Raw genomic sequence first — 13,049 nt, 5'->3', positions numbered from 1 at the left:
GTTAGCAGTCCCAACATGTTAACCATGCAAGCTGTGATCACCTTCCTGATCGCGCCAATTGGGCCTACCGTGAAAAACTATCCTCTCGGAAACGTAAAATGACCACTTCCTCCCCCACTCAAATGTCTTCAATAATCTGCACAACGTTGTTCGCGAAAAATTTCACTTGCTCGACGAAGAGTAGGAAGCCATCATACACGTTGACCGCTAAAGTTGCCAGATCGTTAGACATTTTTTGTAACTTCTTGTTATTCTTAAATTTTTCTACTAAAGGCGCAAAGTCCATATACTCATGAAAGAATTTTCCTACGCCTTTTTTGGAGGAGCCATCCTCCTTATTCACATCTTGGTTAATTCCATTCTCTTGTTCTTCTTCCACTCCTTCGATAACGTCGTCCGACTCATCTTCTTTCCCACTTAGCAATATATTTTCCTCTTCTGATATTTCATTTTTCGCATTTTCAATTTTTCCTTCTTCTACTTCTTCCCGTTTGGAATCCCCCTCCGAAATGTAGGAAGATCCCAATTCGTTATGAAGATCCGATGTTGTTGGCGATTCCGATCCTTTCATTGGTTTTACACCATTCGAGTGGTCTGGGGCATCTACCCCCTTGGCGTTCCACTCGATGGGTACTTCCTCTTCCTGTAGGAGTGGCATTTCCGCTGGCAAGGCATCTTGATCAGTTACTTCTGTGTTTGAATTTTCTGGTTCGTTCTTTTCATAATTAATCGACTTGTTCGAAGAACCTACTTCATTGGCGCCATTCACATGAACTTGTTCTATTCCCTTTTCTGTATTTGGCACATGCAGTTCACCTTCCTTACTTACTTTCTCTCCCTCTACCGGCATGATTACACCTTTTTCTGATGCTCCACTTGCTTGTTCCTTACTCTTTTCACTCTTGTTCGATTCTCCCTTCTCGGAAACCTTCTCCCCCTTCCCCGCTCCGACATTGTGATCATTTACCTGTGTCTTACATTTTGGATTCATCTGACTACCACTGTTTTTACATTCCCTCTGTTTTAATTCTCCTTTTTCCTTTTCATCTGTTACTTTTTCCGGTTCCACCTTTATGTCTTTGCTCGGTAGGATCTGGTTACCCTCACTAGGAGCATTATGCCTCAGATTCCCTTCATCAATGGTCGCTACGCCCTTTTCATTAGAAGGGGGGATGCCATTTTTTCCTTTCTTAACATTTTGTGTTTTGTTAATATTTTTTGGCCCCTTCTTGGATTTACTTTCTTCGATGGCCAATTTGTCTTTTTTTTTTTTTCCTACAAGTTTGCCTCCCGCACTGTGGTACCTCAGATTTGGCTTCTCCTGTGGCACATCAATGGGCACATCAATGGACACATCAATGGGCACATCAGTGGGCACATCAGTGGGTACATCAGTGGGCACATCAGTGGGCACAACACTTGGGTTCTTCGTTTCCTCTATGGCGCTTATCAGGCAGATGCAGAAATTAAGCACGACTAAATATACGGCGACATTCACGAGGCTCCTCATTTTGCCATTCTACGCGGTCGTCGTGCAATCGTGCAATCGTGCAGTGGTGAGCGGGTTAAAAAAAATTAAAGCGAAAAAGGAGAAACGAAATTCAAAGATGAACAGAAGAATTCTGAACATGGGAGGAGCGAGGAAATGTAAAAGGTTCGCTAACCTTTAACTAGCTCGTTACACACACAAAAAAAAAAAAAATAAAAAAAAAAAAGAATATCAATGGGAGAATTTTGTACTCTCTGCTTCTTACTTAAAAAAATATATGCTATGTACAAGGAGAAAAAAGAAAGTTTCCAAATGGGCCACTTCTAAAAAAATGTTAAAGACAGTGGTATAGGTGGGTCAATTCTCTCAGGATTGTTCTAAAACAACGGGGTGGGAAGGCTCAGGGGTGTCGTTACAAACTCGTTGGAACAACTTGGCGTCAGTTCTGGTGCAGTGGTACCAATTCTTGACAAGTATTCATGAAAAAACAAAAACATAAAAACGGAAGATAAATCAACAGGAAACAATCACCACAGCTGCGACTTCCTGCTCTTCTACTCACCATAATTTTCGACGCGCCTATCTCAATAAGCATTTCCCTTTCTTCGAAACTCTACTGAATGTACAAAAAAAAAAGGGTGCGCGTAGAATTCGTTCATATGATGATACATATATACGTGAGCCATCCCCCCTTTTTAAACAAATTGAAATATCCAGATTTACGCATGCATCAAAAAAAAAAAAAAAAAAAAAAAAAAAAAAAAACTTATCTGACATATCCTATTTGTGAATATTTGCACACGAACATAAAGGGAATGGAATGTCCTTTTTCGAATTTTTTTCAAACAGGTGAAGCGATAATGATTTTCCTTTTCCTGTCTAATTTCCAAAATGGAAAATGTTAATTATGAAGCAATTTGTCGGGGACACACAAACAAACGAACAGGAGAGAAAAAGGGGAAAAGACGAAACGTAAAGAACGAATTGTGAAAGAATTGTGGAGAATGGTATTTCGTTTTTTTTTTATTTATACACCACAGTGTATTTTCTTCTACTGATACTTTATTGCCATTTTTCTTGCCGAAGGGACACGGTAAAATTACAATTATTCCTTACCTCTGTATGTATACAAACTACTTGCACCTCAACCCAGTCACCCATACTGTGGATGAGATTTATGAATGCATGCATGTGGCATACATACGGACATGAACGGATATCACAGAAATGGACACATACGTATGCATACATGTATATGCGAATAAATCCATTTTTTTTTTAAAATCCGAAAATAACCCTTTCCCCATATTTGTTACTTTCCATTTTAGATTACACTGGAAAAAAAAATGTGCATCGCAAATGGGGGACTATCTAACAATCATGGTACACTATCTATTTTGCGAACGGTCTGGTGTTTGTAACCACAACGGGGAGAAAAAAAAAAAAAAAAAAAAAAAAAAAAGAGAAAAAGACGATCGTGTCTTTTCCATTTTATGCGTATTTCTCTCGAGAACAAAAGTGTGTGAAAAATAAAAAGGTCATTCCTTTTTCCTTCTTTACGCCCTGTGTGCTACCATATAGTGCTCCGTGTGACGAGGGACCATGCCAGATGGTCAAATCTGTGAACATAAAAATGGGAGGGGCGTGTAGGCGCATTTTTGTGCCATTGGGCCCCAAAAAAACAGGCAGAAAGGAAGGAACATATACCAAAACACAACCAGACGACCATGCGAGGAAAAAAAACTTGCCTCTCCCCCGTTCACGGCGATCTAATCGAATCCATCTTACAGAAAAGCTTACCCACCCAGTTTTCTCAAATTTCAAGATGCTCTGACAGTTAAGCATAATATATCCCTCAAGGTGTGGTCCTCCGTTTATACTCGTAATTTATGGCCGCAGGAAAACTGAGTGAAAGGAATGGGGGATTCCACAAACTGCCGCCAAGTATTGCGAAGTACTGCAAAGTACTGCGAAGTACCGCGAAGCACCGCTAAGTGGTGCACCGGCGCTATTGATTCATTATCAGATCCGCCGCGTCCGTCGTCAAGAACACGAGGATGCCCTTATAATCAGGGTCGTACATAAATGCATGGAGCATATTTTTTAATATTCTCGTCGTCTTTTTTTTAATTTTTAGAATATTCCTGTAACATCTTATATTGAATCTGGATGTTAGACTATCTCTGGAAAATTTGTTCTTTTGCCGTAAACTTCCTTCCTGCCTGCGTTTATTTTCGGCTGATTTCCAATTAGAGTTAATGCTCCGATTGTTAGTCCTCTTTTTCTCTTTTCCCTTTTCGTTGTTCTCCTCGTCCACCTCGTCCTCTATAGCGTACACATTCAAATTTCCTTTCTCTATCAGTCTCTCATCATCATTGTCATCATTGTCATCATTGTCATCATTGTAATTATCATCTTCATTTTGCAAAGGCTCGTCTCTCTCTTCCTGCTCTTCCCGTTTTTCACTTGACTCTTCCTCATTCCAGTGGGAGGTACGCTTATTTGCACTGTTCAGGTACTTACTTCTGTTGGGACCATATTTTAGGGGACAATTTCTTCCTTGATGAAGAACTCTAGGCTGACACATACATACAGGGATGGTAGCACGAATGGTTGGTACTCTCTCACCTCCGCTCTGATTGTTCTTTCCAGCATATGGACCATCAGTATGAACCAAATAGCTACCATACACATATCCGCAAAAGTGGTTCCCACGCCAAGCACTTCCTGAGTCAACTTCACACCTAAGTAGAGAATTCCTTTTTCTTCTTTTTTCTTTTTGTTTTTCTAAATTTCGTGCTTCTTTTTTGTCGTAATTAAAATGGCCGATCTTATCAGGAAGGGGTGTACTCTCCTGTTGTGTTGCTCTATGAATGGGTTTCTCCTTTTTTATGTCTCCAAAACTTTGAAGTGAGTCCCAATCGGTAATTTCATCCCAGTTTTGCCTTTTCATTGCACCATTGCCCATGAGGGCGTCTACAATCGCGTCGATGTCAGATGGTGAATCTGTTTTTTCTCCCATGTCGATGCCCCCAATGGGACTCCACCCATCCACGTATAAATTATCAATGAGGAAACCTCCCCTTAAATGTGAATTTTCCAGAATTACGTCCCCCCTCCCCCTTTCGGATTCTATGTCCAATGTTCTCCTTCCGTTACATAAGTGGAGAGGGAAGAGAAACAGATAAAAGGCGGTACCTAGTACTTTAAGCATTATTTTATTCTGTCAAATGGGAAAGAGACGCGTAAATCAAGACACACCTTTCTCTTTTTGCACACTTAGTTGTGTGACATCTGCAATGTTGACATGGCAACTAGCTTGTTGAGAGCGTTGTGGAATCCTATTCATATGCACCAGAAAAAAAAAAAAAAAAAAATAGAAAAAAAGTCAGAAAAAAAAAAAAAAAACTAATTACAAAAAGTACACATAAAGAAATACATGTTCCATTTAACACTCATTTTGGGTGCACAATTTTTATTAAAAGAACAATTTCCTATTTCCCCCCTCATTCCGGTCAGACTAAATCAGTTGTTTTAAAAGCCTACTGGAGATATCATGCCCACTGGTCTCCTTAAGTGGGTGTCTTCCTTATTCCTACGTGAGCAACTTACCCACTGAGAACGGTTACCTTGATGGGCAATTTGCATGCAGCTCCAACGACTCTCTAATTACGTGCAAAACCCGTGTGAACAAACGTAACTCTTATCGAGCGCCTCCATTTTTTAATTTTCCAAACGGGGCCAAACATATCGATTGCCAAAAAGAAAAAAGAAAAAAGTTAAGAAAAAAGTGTGTAAGTGGTCGTCACGGGCAGAATGTGTCTCCTTATAAAGTTTACTTCTTCTCAGCTTGTCTTTCTAGACTCCGCGAAGGGAGGGGGATCCTACATGCAAACTACTCAGCGGAATTGTGTTCCCATTTCGTGTCCCTCCCTCCCCTTTTTACATATATTAGACAGAACCGAACAAGTGCACAGCTCAGGAGCTTCCATTCAGGTGATTTTCTTTTCCTGTATGAAAATGTTTCGAAGCTCGTCCCCGAACATTCCCTTTAAGGATATCATTTCAGGCGATTAACTATGGAGCGAAAAAAAATAAAATAAAATAAAATAAAATACCAAAGGAGGAAGCGTCGCCTTTAGCAAGTACATCACATAGACTAAGAAAAAGTGCACTGCTCCAAATATTGCCAAGTGGAATTAAATTGGGCAAATTATTCATCCATTTTTTTTTTTTTTAAACAGAGCAGCTGTTCATTCTTCATTGTTCACCTAAATGTATTATAATCCCCTCGACATAAAACGATTTTGTTCATGTGTCGTGTGAAGAACCATTTTCTCGTTTTACAAATAGGCTCAGTATGGATGATCCACACGAGACACGCATTTATTCTAACCTTAACTCTCATGCATTGCACGAAATGATTTCCCCACTGAGGTGACAAAAAAGGGGAAAAGAAAAAAAAGAAAGAAAATTACTTCAACTTAATTGGTACACATATCCCCCTGATCATCGTATTGATGAATTTTCCTTTTTTTTACAATTCGCGTGCGATGTTTTTAGTGAAAGTGAACCTCAATTGATTTGTTCCAATCAGCGGAGGCTGTAAATTTTATTAACCCCTACAAAAGTTATTTTCATAAAAAAAAAAAAAAAAAAAAAAAATTGCAACTAGCTAAATCTGTTCTTAAGCTAACAATGTGTACAGCTTTTTTTTTTTTTTTTTTTTTTTTCCTTTTTAAAATAATGTGTGTGTATCACTTGTTGGGTGACAAATTGGGTGCCAACATATTGGCAGTATGTTTTTTTTTTTTTTTTTTTTTTCTTTTTTTAATGCGCCACTGGGGAAAATCGCCCAAGGGCTTAATTATGCTAACCGATCCGCTTACGCGAATCCATGTATGCATATGCAATGGCCAACACATGCTATCCTTCTCACTTGAGCATGAATTGCGAAATGTCGTTAGCCAAATTCTTGATGGCGTCATCAACTGTGCTGTTATCACCATCAAGTAAATCCAGCAACGTGTTCACGAAGGCTTCGGCTGCCTTCTTATCCTTCACATTGTCCTTGTACTCTTCGGCAAAAGCACTATGGACCATAGCTTCTGTGATTAGAGATTTATGTCCTACATCAGCGGGGTTGTTTTGCTCCGTTGGATTTTCTTGGGAATTCTGCGTTTCTGTTATCGGTTGCAAAATTTCTTGGTCTTCAATTTCATCCTGTTCTTCCTCATCGTCATCGTCAACCTCCACGTCCACATCGTCATAGTTTGCGCTATCGGTTTCTCCCCCTTCTTCCGTTTCACTTTCCTCTTCTTCCTCCTTCTCCAGATCTTCCTGTACTTCCTCTTCTACCAACTCTTCTTCCTCCTTCGGATTGATATCCTTAGTTTCCTCAGTGATATTTACTTCCTCTAAGATGTTAAGCTTTGCTGCATTTTCATTAGAAGTATGTTCACTAGTGGAAGGTGGAACAACTGAAGGTTGCCCAGCAGGAACAGGGGTAACAAGACCAGTGGCATCGGGAACACCACCTGGAATAGCTGCTGCTGAAGGATGTGCTCCGTGTGCTAGAGGTGATTGGGGTTTTTGTTCTTGACATATGGCCTCTACAGTTTGTTTTATTTCGTTTTCCTTCCCTTTGAACAATTTATCCACTTCTTCCTCTATTTTGTCTTTGCCAATGTGGCAATTATCATAGCTTTCCTCCTTGCATTCAAAACAGCTATTACCACTAACATCTTTGCATTGAGGTTGTGCATTTTCCATGATGTCTTTACTTTTACTAAAAGCATATTCTATTCCCGCAATTATGTCGCATTGGGGATTCTTCCTTTCCTGCGCCCTTGAGAACAGTTCATTTGTGTATGCATTTAGGAGAAAGCATTGCATTTTTTGTTTAAATAGTTTGGTAGCCTTGCCATTCTGGTTCTCAGGAATACTATATAGATGGCTCAATCCTCGAGCAATGTGCTTGCATGCTTCCTTCGCTTTTGTGTTCAGTCTACGATTTTCCTCATCAGTTTGCTCACAGAACTTTTCAGCCTGTTCATTTGTGTTAGATATACTCTCAAGAAGTTCTCCCAACTCAGTCTGAACATCATTCTCAATAGTACTCTATACATATCAAAGAAAGGGGAATATATACACATATATATATTTGTCCCCTCTCCCTTGATAGGAACGTATAGTATGTGTACAGACAAACACAGGATGAACTGTTATGTGCATCACAACAATAGACAACAATAATTCCTTACCCAGTTAAGAGTTCCGGTTGAGTCCAAATATTTGCTCTTCATTCCGTCTTCCTTCAATATACATTCTAGATGTTTACATAAGGCATTTTCTTTACATGGCGTGCCTGCAGGAAGGGGAAGGAAGTAAGAAATATGTAATATACGATATTAGGACAATGAAGAAGTTTAGAATGCTGAGTGCATCTTCATTATACTATAGTCCGCACTTTTCTTCACAGTTTAGCGAATTTGTCTACCCCCACCCCCACGTGGGTCAATGAAAGAAGAAGGTAACACACTATGGAACAGAAGGTTAACCGAAAGAGAAAATTGTACTTATAAATTTTTATGTAGTTCTACTTCTATTTATCATGTATGTAGTTTTATTTTTTGTGTGGCACCTTTACTGTCCTTACTTAGTGTACCATCTGATCCACTTCCATAATGTGTACTTTGGGAAGTTTCCAGTTCTAAGTGGACTTCACTTCTTCCAAGTCCTCTTGCTGCCACAGCTGCAGCAGCAGCAGCCGCAGCAGCAGCCGCTGGAGTACCAACACCTGGTACACCATTTTCGCCTGGAACACCAGGTACAACCCCACCAGCTCCTGATACTAAACCACCCAGTACCCCTTCATCTGCAGCTACAATGTTACCTGGTAAAGCCGAGGGGATATTACCTGAATGTGTTGCACCTTGTGAACCCGTTGTTCCCCCTACTGTTCCTGCTGCTTCAGGACCAGGATTCAGTTCTCCTGAAGTATTTGAATCTGTGCTAACTTGAGAATTCTTCGCATCAGCATCGGGGGCATCTATATCCACCTTGGGACCTTTTATATCCACTTCCGGACCCTTTAGATCACCTTCCACTTTAGGCAACGATACATCCACATCCCCCTTCATCTTAGGACCTTTTAATTTAGCATCCGGGCCTTCTATATTAACATCAGGAACGTCTATATCCACCTTTGGACCTGATACGTCTATATCCGCCTTAGGCAATGAAACTACGTCAGTATAAAAAAAAAAAAATAATAATGCACAAAAAATGTATATAAAGATGTGCACCGAATGTATGTGTGTAACCTATAATAAAGTATACCACCAAAGTGAAGTAATGCACTTAAAATAGAGGTGCAAATACACTCTTGTAATAGTAATTAAACCCATAGTTATTACCTGTTGCATGTTCCGTGGAATGAGTATCGGAGGAATCCATTCCCCGAATGTCATTCCCCTGCACAGAAAACCCCTCCCCGTGCAGTTTCTTCAAATTTGAATGTCCCTCGACCTCCCCATGATCTGCCAAATTTCCAGTTTGTCCAAACCCATTTCTTAAATTCGTTTTTAGATCAGTTGAGTTGGTCACCTTCGCACAATTTAAGTAAATTATAATGTTCCAAAGGGAAAGGTAAAAAGGAATCTTCCAAATGGACTTCATTTTAACTTCTTCTTAGTTACTACACGCGTGGAAACAAAAAAAGGAGAACACATGTTTAGAGGTGCATAGCTTCGTACTAATTGTTACGCCCCGTTCACCTCCACACATACACACAGGACACAGGGAGTCCAATCTGTTCTATGTACCTCGCTTACCTTAACAGACAAGTCGTCTTAGGCCAATGGACAGGGCGAACAGAATGGACCAAATTCAATTTCGCGGGGTGTGTCAACAGAGTGAGCGAGATGGGCCTGTCCCCACGGCGAAACAAAAAAAAAATGCACAAAATTGCAAAATTTGATAGGGTAACAAAATAGAGTAATAAGATGACAAAATAAAAATTAGCTAGAATTGGTCTGGACTAGCCAAATCAAATAGAACTTTTCAAAAAAAAAATTTTAGTTTAATACACACAGTGGCGAAGCCATCATCCAGTTGAGCAATCGCATTACACTGGGGTAATGACAAACACCCTGAAAGTTTAGAACAAAACAGGGAGAAATGTTACTCTCCGCCTAATGAAAAAGGAAACGTTTTCTTTTCTTTTCTTTTTCTTTTTTTCTTTTCCCCTTGGGGTGTTGTAAAAGTGTTGCATTTTTCAGTCTGCTGTGTCTGTCTGTTCATTTTTTTTTTTTTTTTTTAACTTTTTGCGCACACTTATCATTACACTATTATCGCTACGTTGGGGGCGTAAAAATTGCAATGTAAAAGCGGGAACGAATAATCGAATGGGTGGCGCGTCAAAATGTGTAAAGCGTTAACTGGGTGAAGCGTTAACGGGGTAGCGGGTAAAACGGAGCGACGATTCACACTTTGGTTACTTCATCGTTAAAAACACCTCCATTTGGACACCTTAAGTTAGATAAAAGGTTATATAACTAGCAAAAGGGTTGTCCTTTTTTCTTTATTTTATTATTCCTTTTGTCATCTATTTTTTCCCTTGCAAAATTTAAAATGGACGCATTTTAATCGCTTCGTAGTTTTGCACACACACCCGTAACGGTCTCCTTCACAAAACATAGTGTGAAAATCTGTTCCGTTCGACATTTTTAAGGAACACACATATGGAACATGTACAACTTGGAAGTACACACATAGTGAAACGGAAAACATTTCCCCAAATGAAGAATCTGTGCAAAGGGGAATATACATTGGGCATAAAAAAAAAAAAATAATAATAATAATTTGTTGTTTTGACCTGATCGTTTGTGTAGCTATTTTTTCCTTTTTCTATTTACTGTCTGTTCCTTTTTTTGTCAATATCCTTTCGTCATTATTTTTCTCCCATTTTTTTCCTATTTTACTTCCTCCTCGTTCTTACCTCCCTATCAAGTTAACAACAACAACAAAAAAAAAGAACAATTTCGCACACCTCCCCACTTACACACCTTTTCGAGATTTTTTAAAATGCTTAAGGAGTGAGCTGCCCAGCTAAAGCGAGTTCCCAATCTTTTCTGTTACTGCGCAAGTTTAAAAAAAAAGAAGAAAAAAAAAAAAAAAAAAAAAAAAAAAAAAAAAGAAAGAAAAAAAAAAGGATTTTCCACTTCCCTAAAGGGTTTAACATAGTTTACTATGCAACACCATACGTGGAGTAAATTATGCAACTTCATTTCCCTCGTCCATGTTATTTAAGTAGTCAGCCACATCCTGTGCTAACACTTTGAGGGATGGGTCAACTCCGCCATCTTCTTTTAGTATGCTCATTAAGTCTTCTACCAAATCCTCGTCTTCTGTTTTAGTATTATCATTTTCGCTGTTGTTCGTTACAGAGTCATTGGATGAGACCAATGTATTCTTTCCCTCTTCATCATCATCATCCTCCTCCTCCTCCTCATCGTCATCATCTTCTTCGCTGTCGTCGTCGTCATCTTCTTCCTCCTGTTGTTCCCCATTTTCATCGACTATCTGGTCGTCTCCCTCATCATTTTCCTCCAAAACGGATTCTTCCTGATTCTCAACATTCTTAAGGTCACCATACGTTTCAAGTATAATTCTTTGGGCCTCCTCCGGATCCTGCGTCAATATTAGGGGGTCTTGTTCTATCTGTGTTCCGTCATCTTCTGTTTCTTTTGCTTTCGCATCTTCTTTTTCACTTGATTCGGTCTGCTCTTTTCCACATCCCTTCTCGCATACATCACATGCTGAATCTCCTGAGCAATCATCGCCTTTGCATTCTTCACCAAAGACACAATCCTTTGGACATGCATCATCACTGTTACAACTTTCTGGACATTTAATTTCACATTCTGCGCATTCAGGTGAGCTAGGTGTACTGCAGGTACTGCAACTTTCATGGTGGGTTGTTTCTTGATCTTCTGTCAACACATCCCCTGGACTGCCCGTCAGGACACTTCTCAAATTGGGCTTCTCCAAATTTTTAAGTCCTACATTATTGAGGTTGTCGACGTTTCCTTCCGTTTCCGCACAGGCAAGTTGCTTAAGGAAAAATAAACATAAAATTACGCACACGCCGTTTTTCATCTTGTTCTCTTTCGTGAGAAGAAGTTTCGATTTCGGGAAATTTCGCAAAGTGACCAAGTAGCGAAGTGAAAAAAAAAGTTCTGTTTAAATGACAGATCCCTTTCAAGTGACGTTTTGGAAATATTTCCACGTGGGTACAGAATTAAATGCTCGATTCTTGATTTCGATTTTGGCTATTTGCCTCTGTTTCTGCAAAAATTTTTTTTGACAAAAAAAAAAAAAAAAAAAAAAAAAAAAGAATAAACTAACGAGCGCAAAACGAATTTTACATCCTGAGCAGCGCGTTTTAATTTTGGAAAGAATTGAGGAAGTGAGAAGTAAATACATCATCACAAATCAGAAATATCTGCTCCTTTGACGCCGCTAATTATCGCTCAAAAACACACACACGTGTTCAAACGACGTGCACACAGAGGGATGCGTTCCTCGGGTCATCTGCAAGACGTGGAGATACCATTACAATTTTTTACATTGGTATTGCGCAGCTCAGAAAATTAATCAGAATTAAAAAAAAAAAAAAAAAAAAAAAAAAATATGTCACAAAGAAAAAAGAAAAATTTCACAGAAAGCAAAACTTTACATACAAAAAACGAAATGACACGAGGAGAATCTCTTCACTGAGAAATTAACTCACCGGAGGAAATACTTTCCTCTGTTCCCTTTGTTTTTGTATCTCATGTTTTGCTTTCTGTGAAATTTTTCTTCTTACTTGTGACATATTTTTTTTTTTTTTTTTTTTTTAATTCTGATTAATTTCCTGTGAAGGGAACCCCCTTCCCTCCTTCTGTTCCGTATACCAAAAATTAATTACACCTTCTTATACAGCTGCGTTAACGTACCCCCCACACACCACCACAACTCTGTCCCCTTTTTTATTCCACACGGGAAATGTTCTCTACACAATTTTCTTATTCATTTTGATCGATATGCTTAGTTACGAGTCCTTGTATTTTGGGGAGGTCAGTCGTCTGTGGGAATATCCACCCCCCAAAAGGATACACACTGCTGTGGAGTAAAAAGGTGAAGCTGTTCATGAGGACAGTACAAACAAGTATACACAACAACTAAAAAACGCGGTATGTGTATTCATCCATTCATCAAGCACACCTTGAACAATTCATAAACATGAAATGTAAACGGAAGGATTTACTCCTTTACATCATGTAGGAGGTTGCCATTTTGTCAGTCCCTCCTTTTGGTGCACCTCCAAAAGCCTACTGAGTAAATATTATCGTCCTCTAAATATACGTGTTGGGATATTTTACAGCACGACCATCACTACGTACATATAGTTCCATGAAAATGTTATGAACAGGCATCTGTTGGACAAATCTCCATTTTTCGTAACTTCCAATTGGGGTGTACTTTCCTATTTTTACAACTTCCGATATTTTTTCAT

At 39.2% G+C, this 13,049-nt stretch overlaps 4 protein-coding genes across 4 annotated transcripts; all 4 read right to left on the bottom strand.

The window, feature by feature from the left end:
* Positions 1 to 118: 118 nt before the first annotated feature.
* PKNH_0620700 (conserved Plasmodium protein, unknown function) lies at positions 119 to 1,510 on the bottom strand (the record flags this gene model as incomplete). The annotated part of the gene is made up of 1 exon (XM_002261843.1): positions 119 to 1,510. One exon carries the CDS (start codon positions 1,508 to 1,510, stop codon positions 119 to 121), a length of 1,392 nt encoding a protein of 463 aa, XP_002261879.1.
* Positions 1,511 to 3,497: 1,987 nt separating this feature from the next.
* PKNH_0620600 (conserved Plasmodium protein, unknown function) lies at positions 3,498 to 4,703 on the bottom strand (the record flags this gene model as incomplete). The annotated part of the gene is made up of 1 exon (XM_002261842.1): positions 3,498 to 4,703. One exon carries the CDS (start codon positions 4,701 to 4,703, stop codon positions 3,498 to 3,500), a length of 1,206 nt encoding a protein of 401 aa, XP_002261878.1.
* A 1,721-nt stretch (positions 4,704 to 6,424) lies between these two features.
* On the bottom strand, positions 6,425 to 9,169 carry PKNH_0620500 (SICAvar, type II; the record flags this gene model as incomplete). The annotated part of the gene is made up of 4 exons (XM_039113678.1): positions 6,425 to 7,609; positions 7,753 to 7,856; positions 8,148 to 8,735; positions 8,908 to 9,169. 4 exons carry the CDS (start codon positions 9,167 to 9,169, stop codon positions 6,425 to 6,427), a joined length of 2,139 nt encoding a protein of 712 aa, XP_038969543.1.
* A 1,596-nt stretch (positions 9,170 to 10,765) lies between these two features.
* PKNH_0620400 (conserved Plasmodium protein, unknown function) lies at positions 10,766 to 11,650 on the bottom strand (the record flags this gene model as incomplete). Its single annotated transcript, XM_002261840.1, has 1 exon — positions 10,766 to 11,650. One exon carries the CDS (start codon positions 11,648 to 11,650, stop codon positions 10,766 to 10,768), a length of 885 nt encoding a protein of 294 aa, XP_002261876.1.
* Between the last annotated feature and the right edge of the window lie 1,399 nt (positions 11,651 to 13,049).

This window comes from Plasmodium knowlesi, assembly GCF_000006355.2.
Source record: "Plasmodium knowlesi strain H genome assembly, chromosome: 6".
Classification (NCBI taxonomy): domain Eukaryota; phylum Apicomplexa; class Aconoidasida; order Haemosporida; family Plasmodiidae; genus Plasmodium; species Plasmodium knowlesi.
This window is presented reverse-complemented; position numbering and strand designations above follow the sequence as displayed.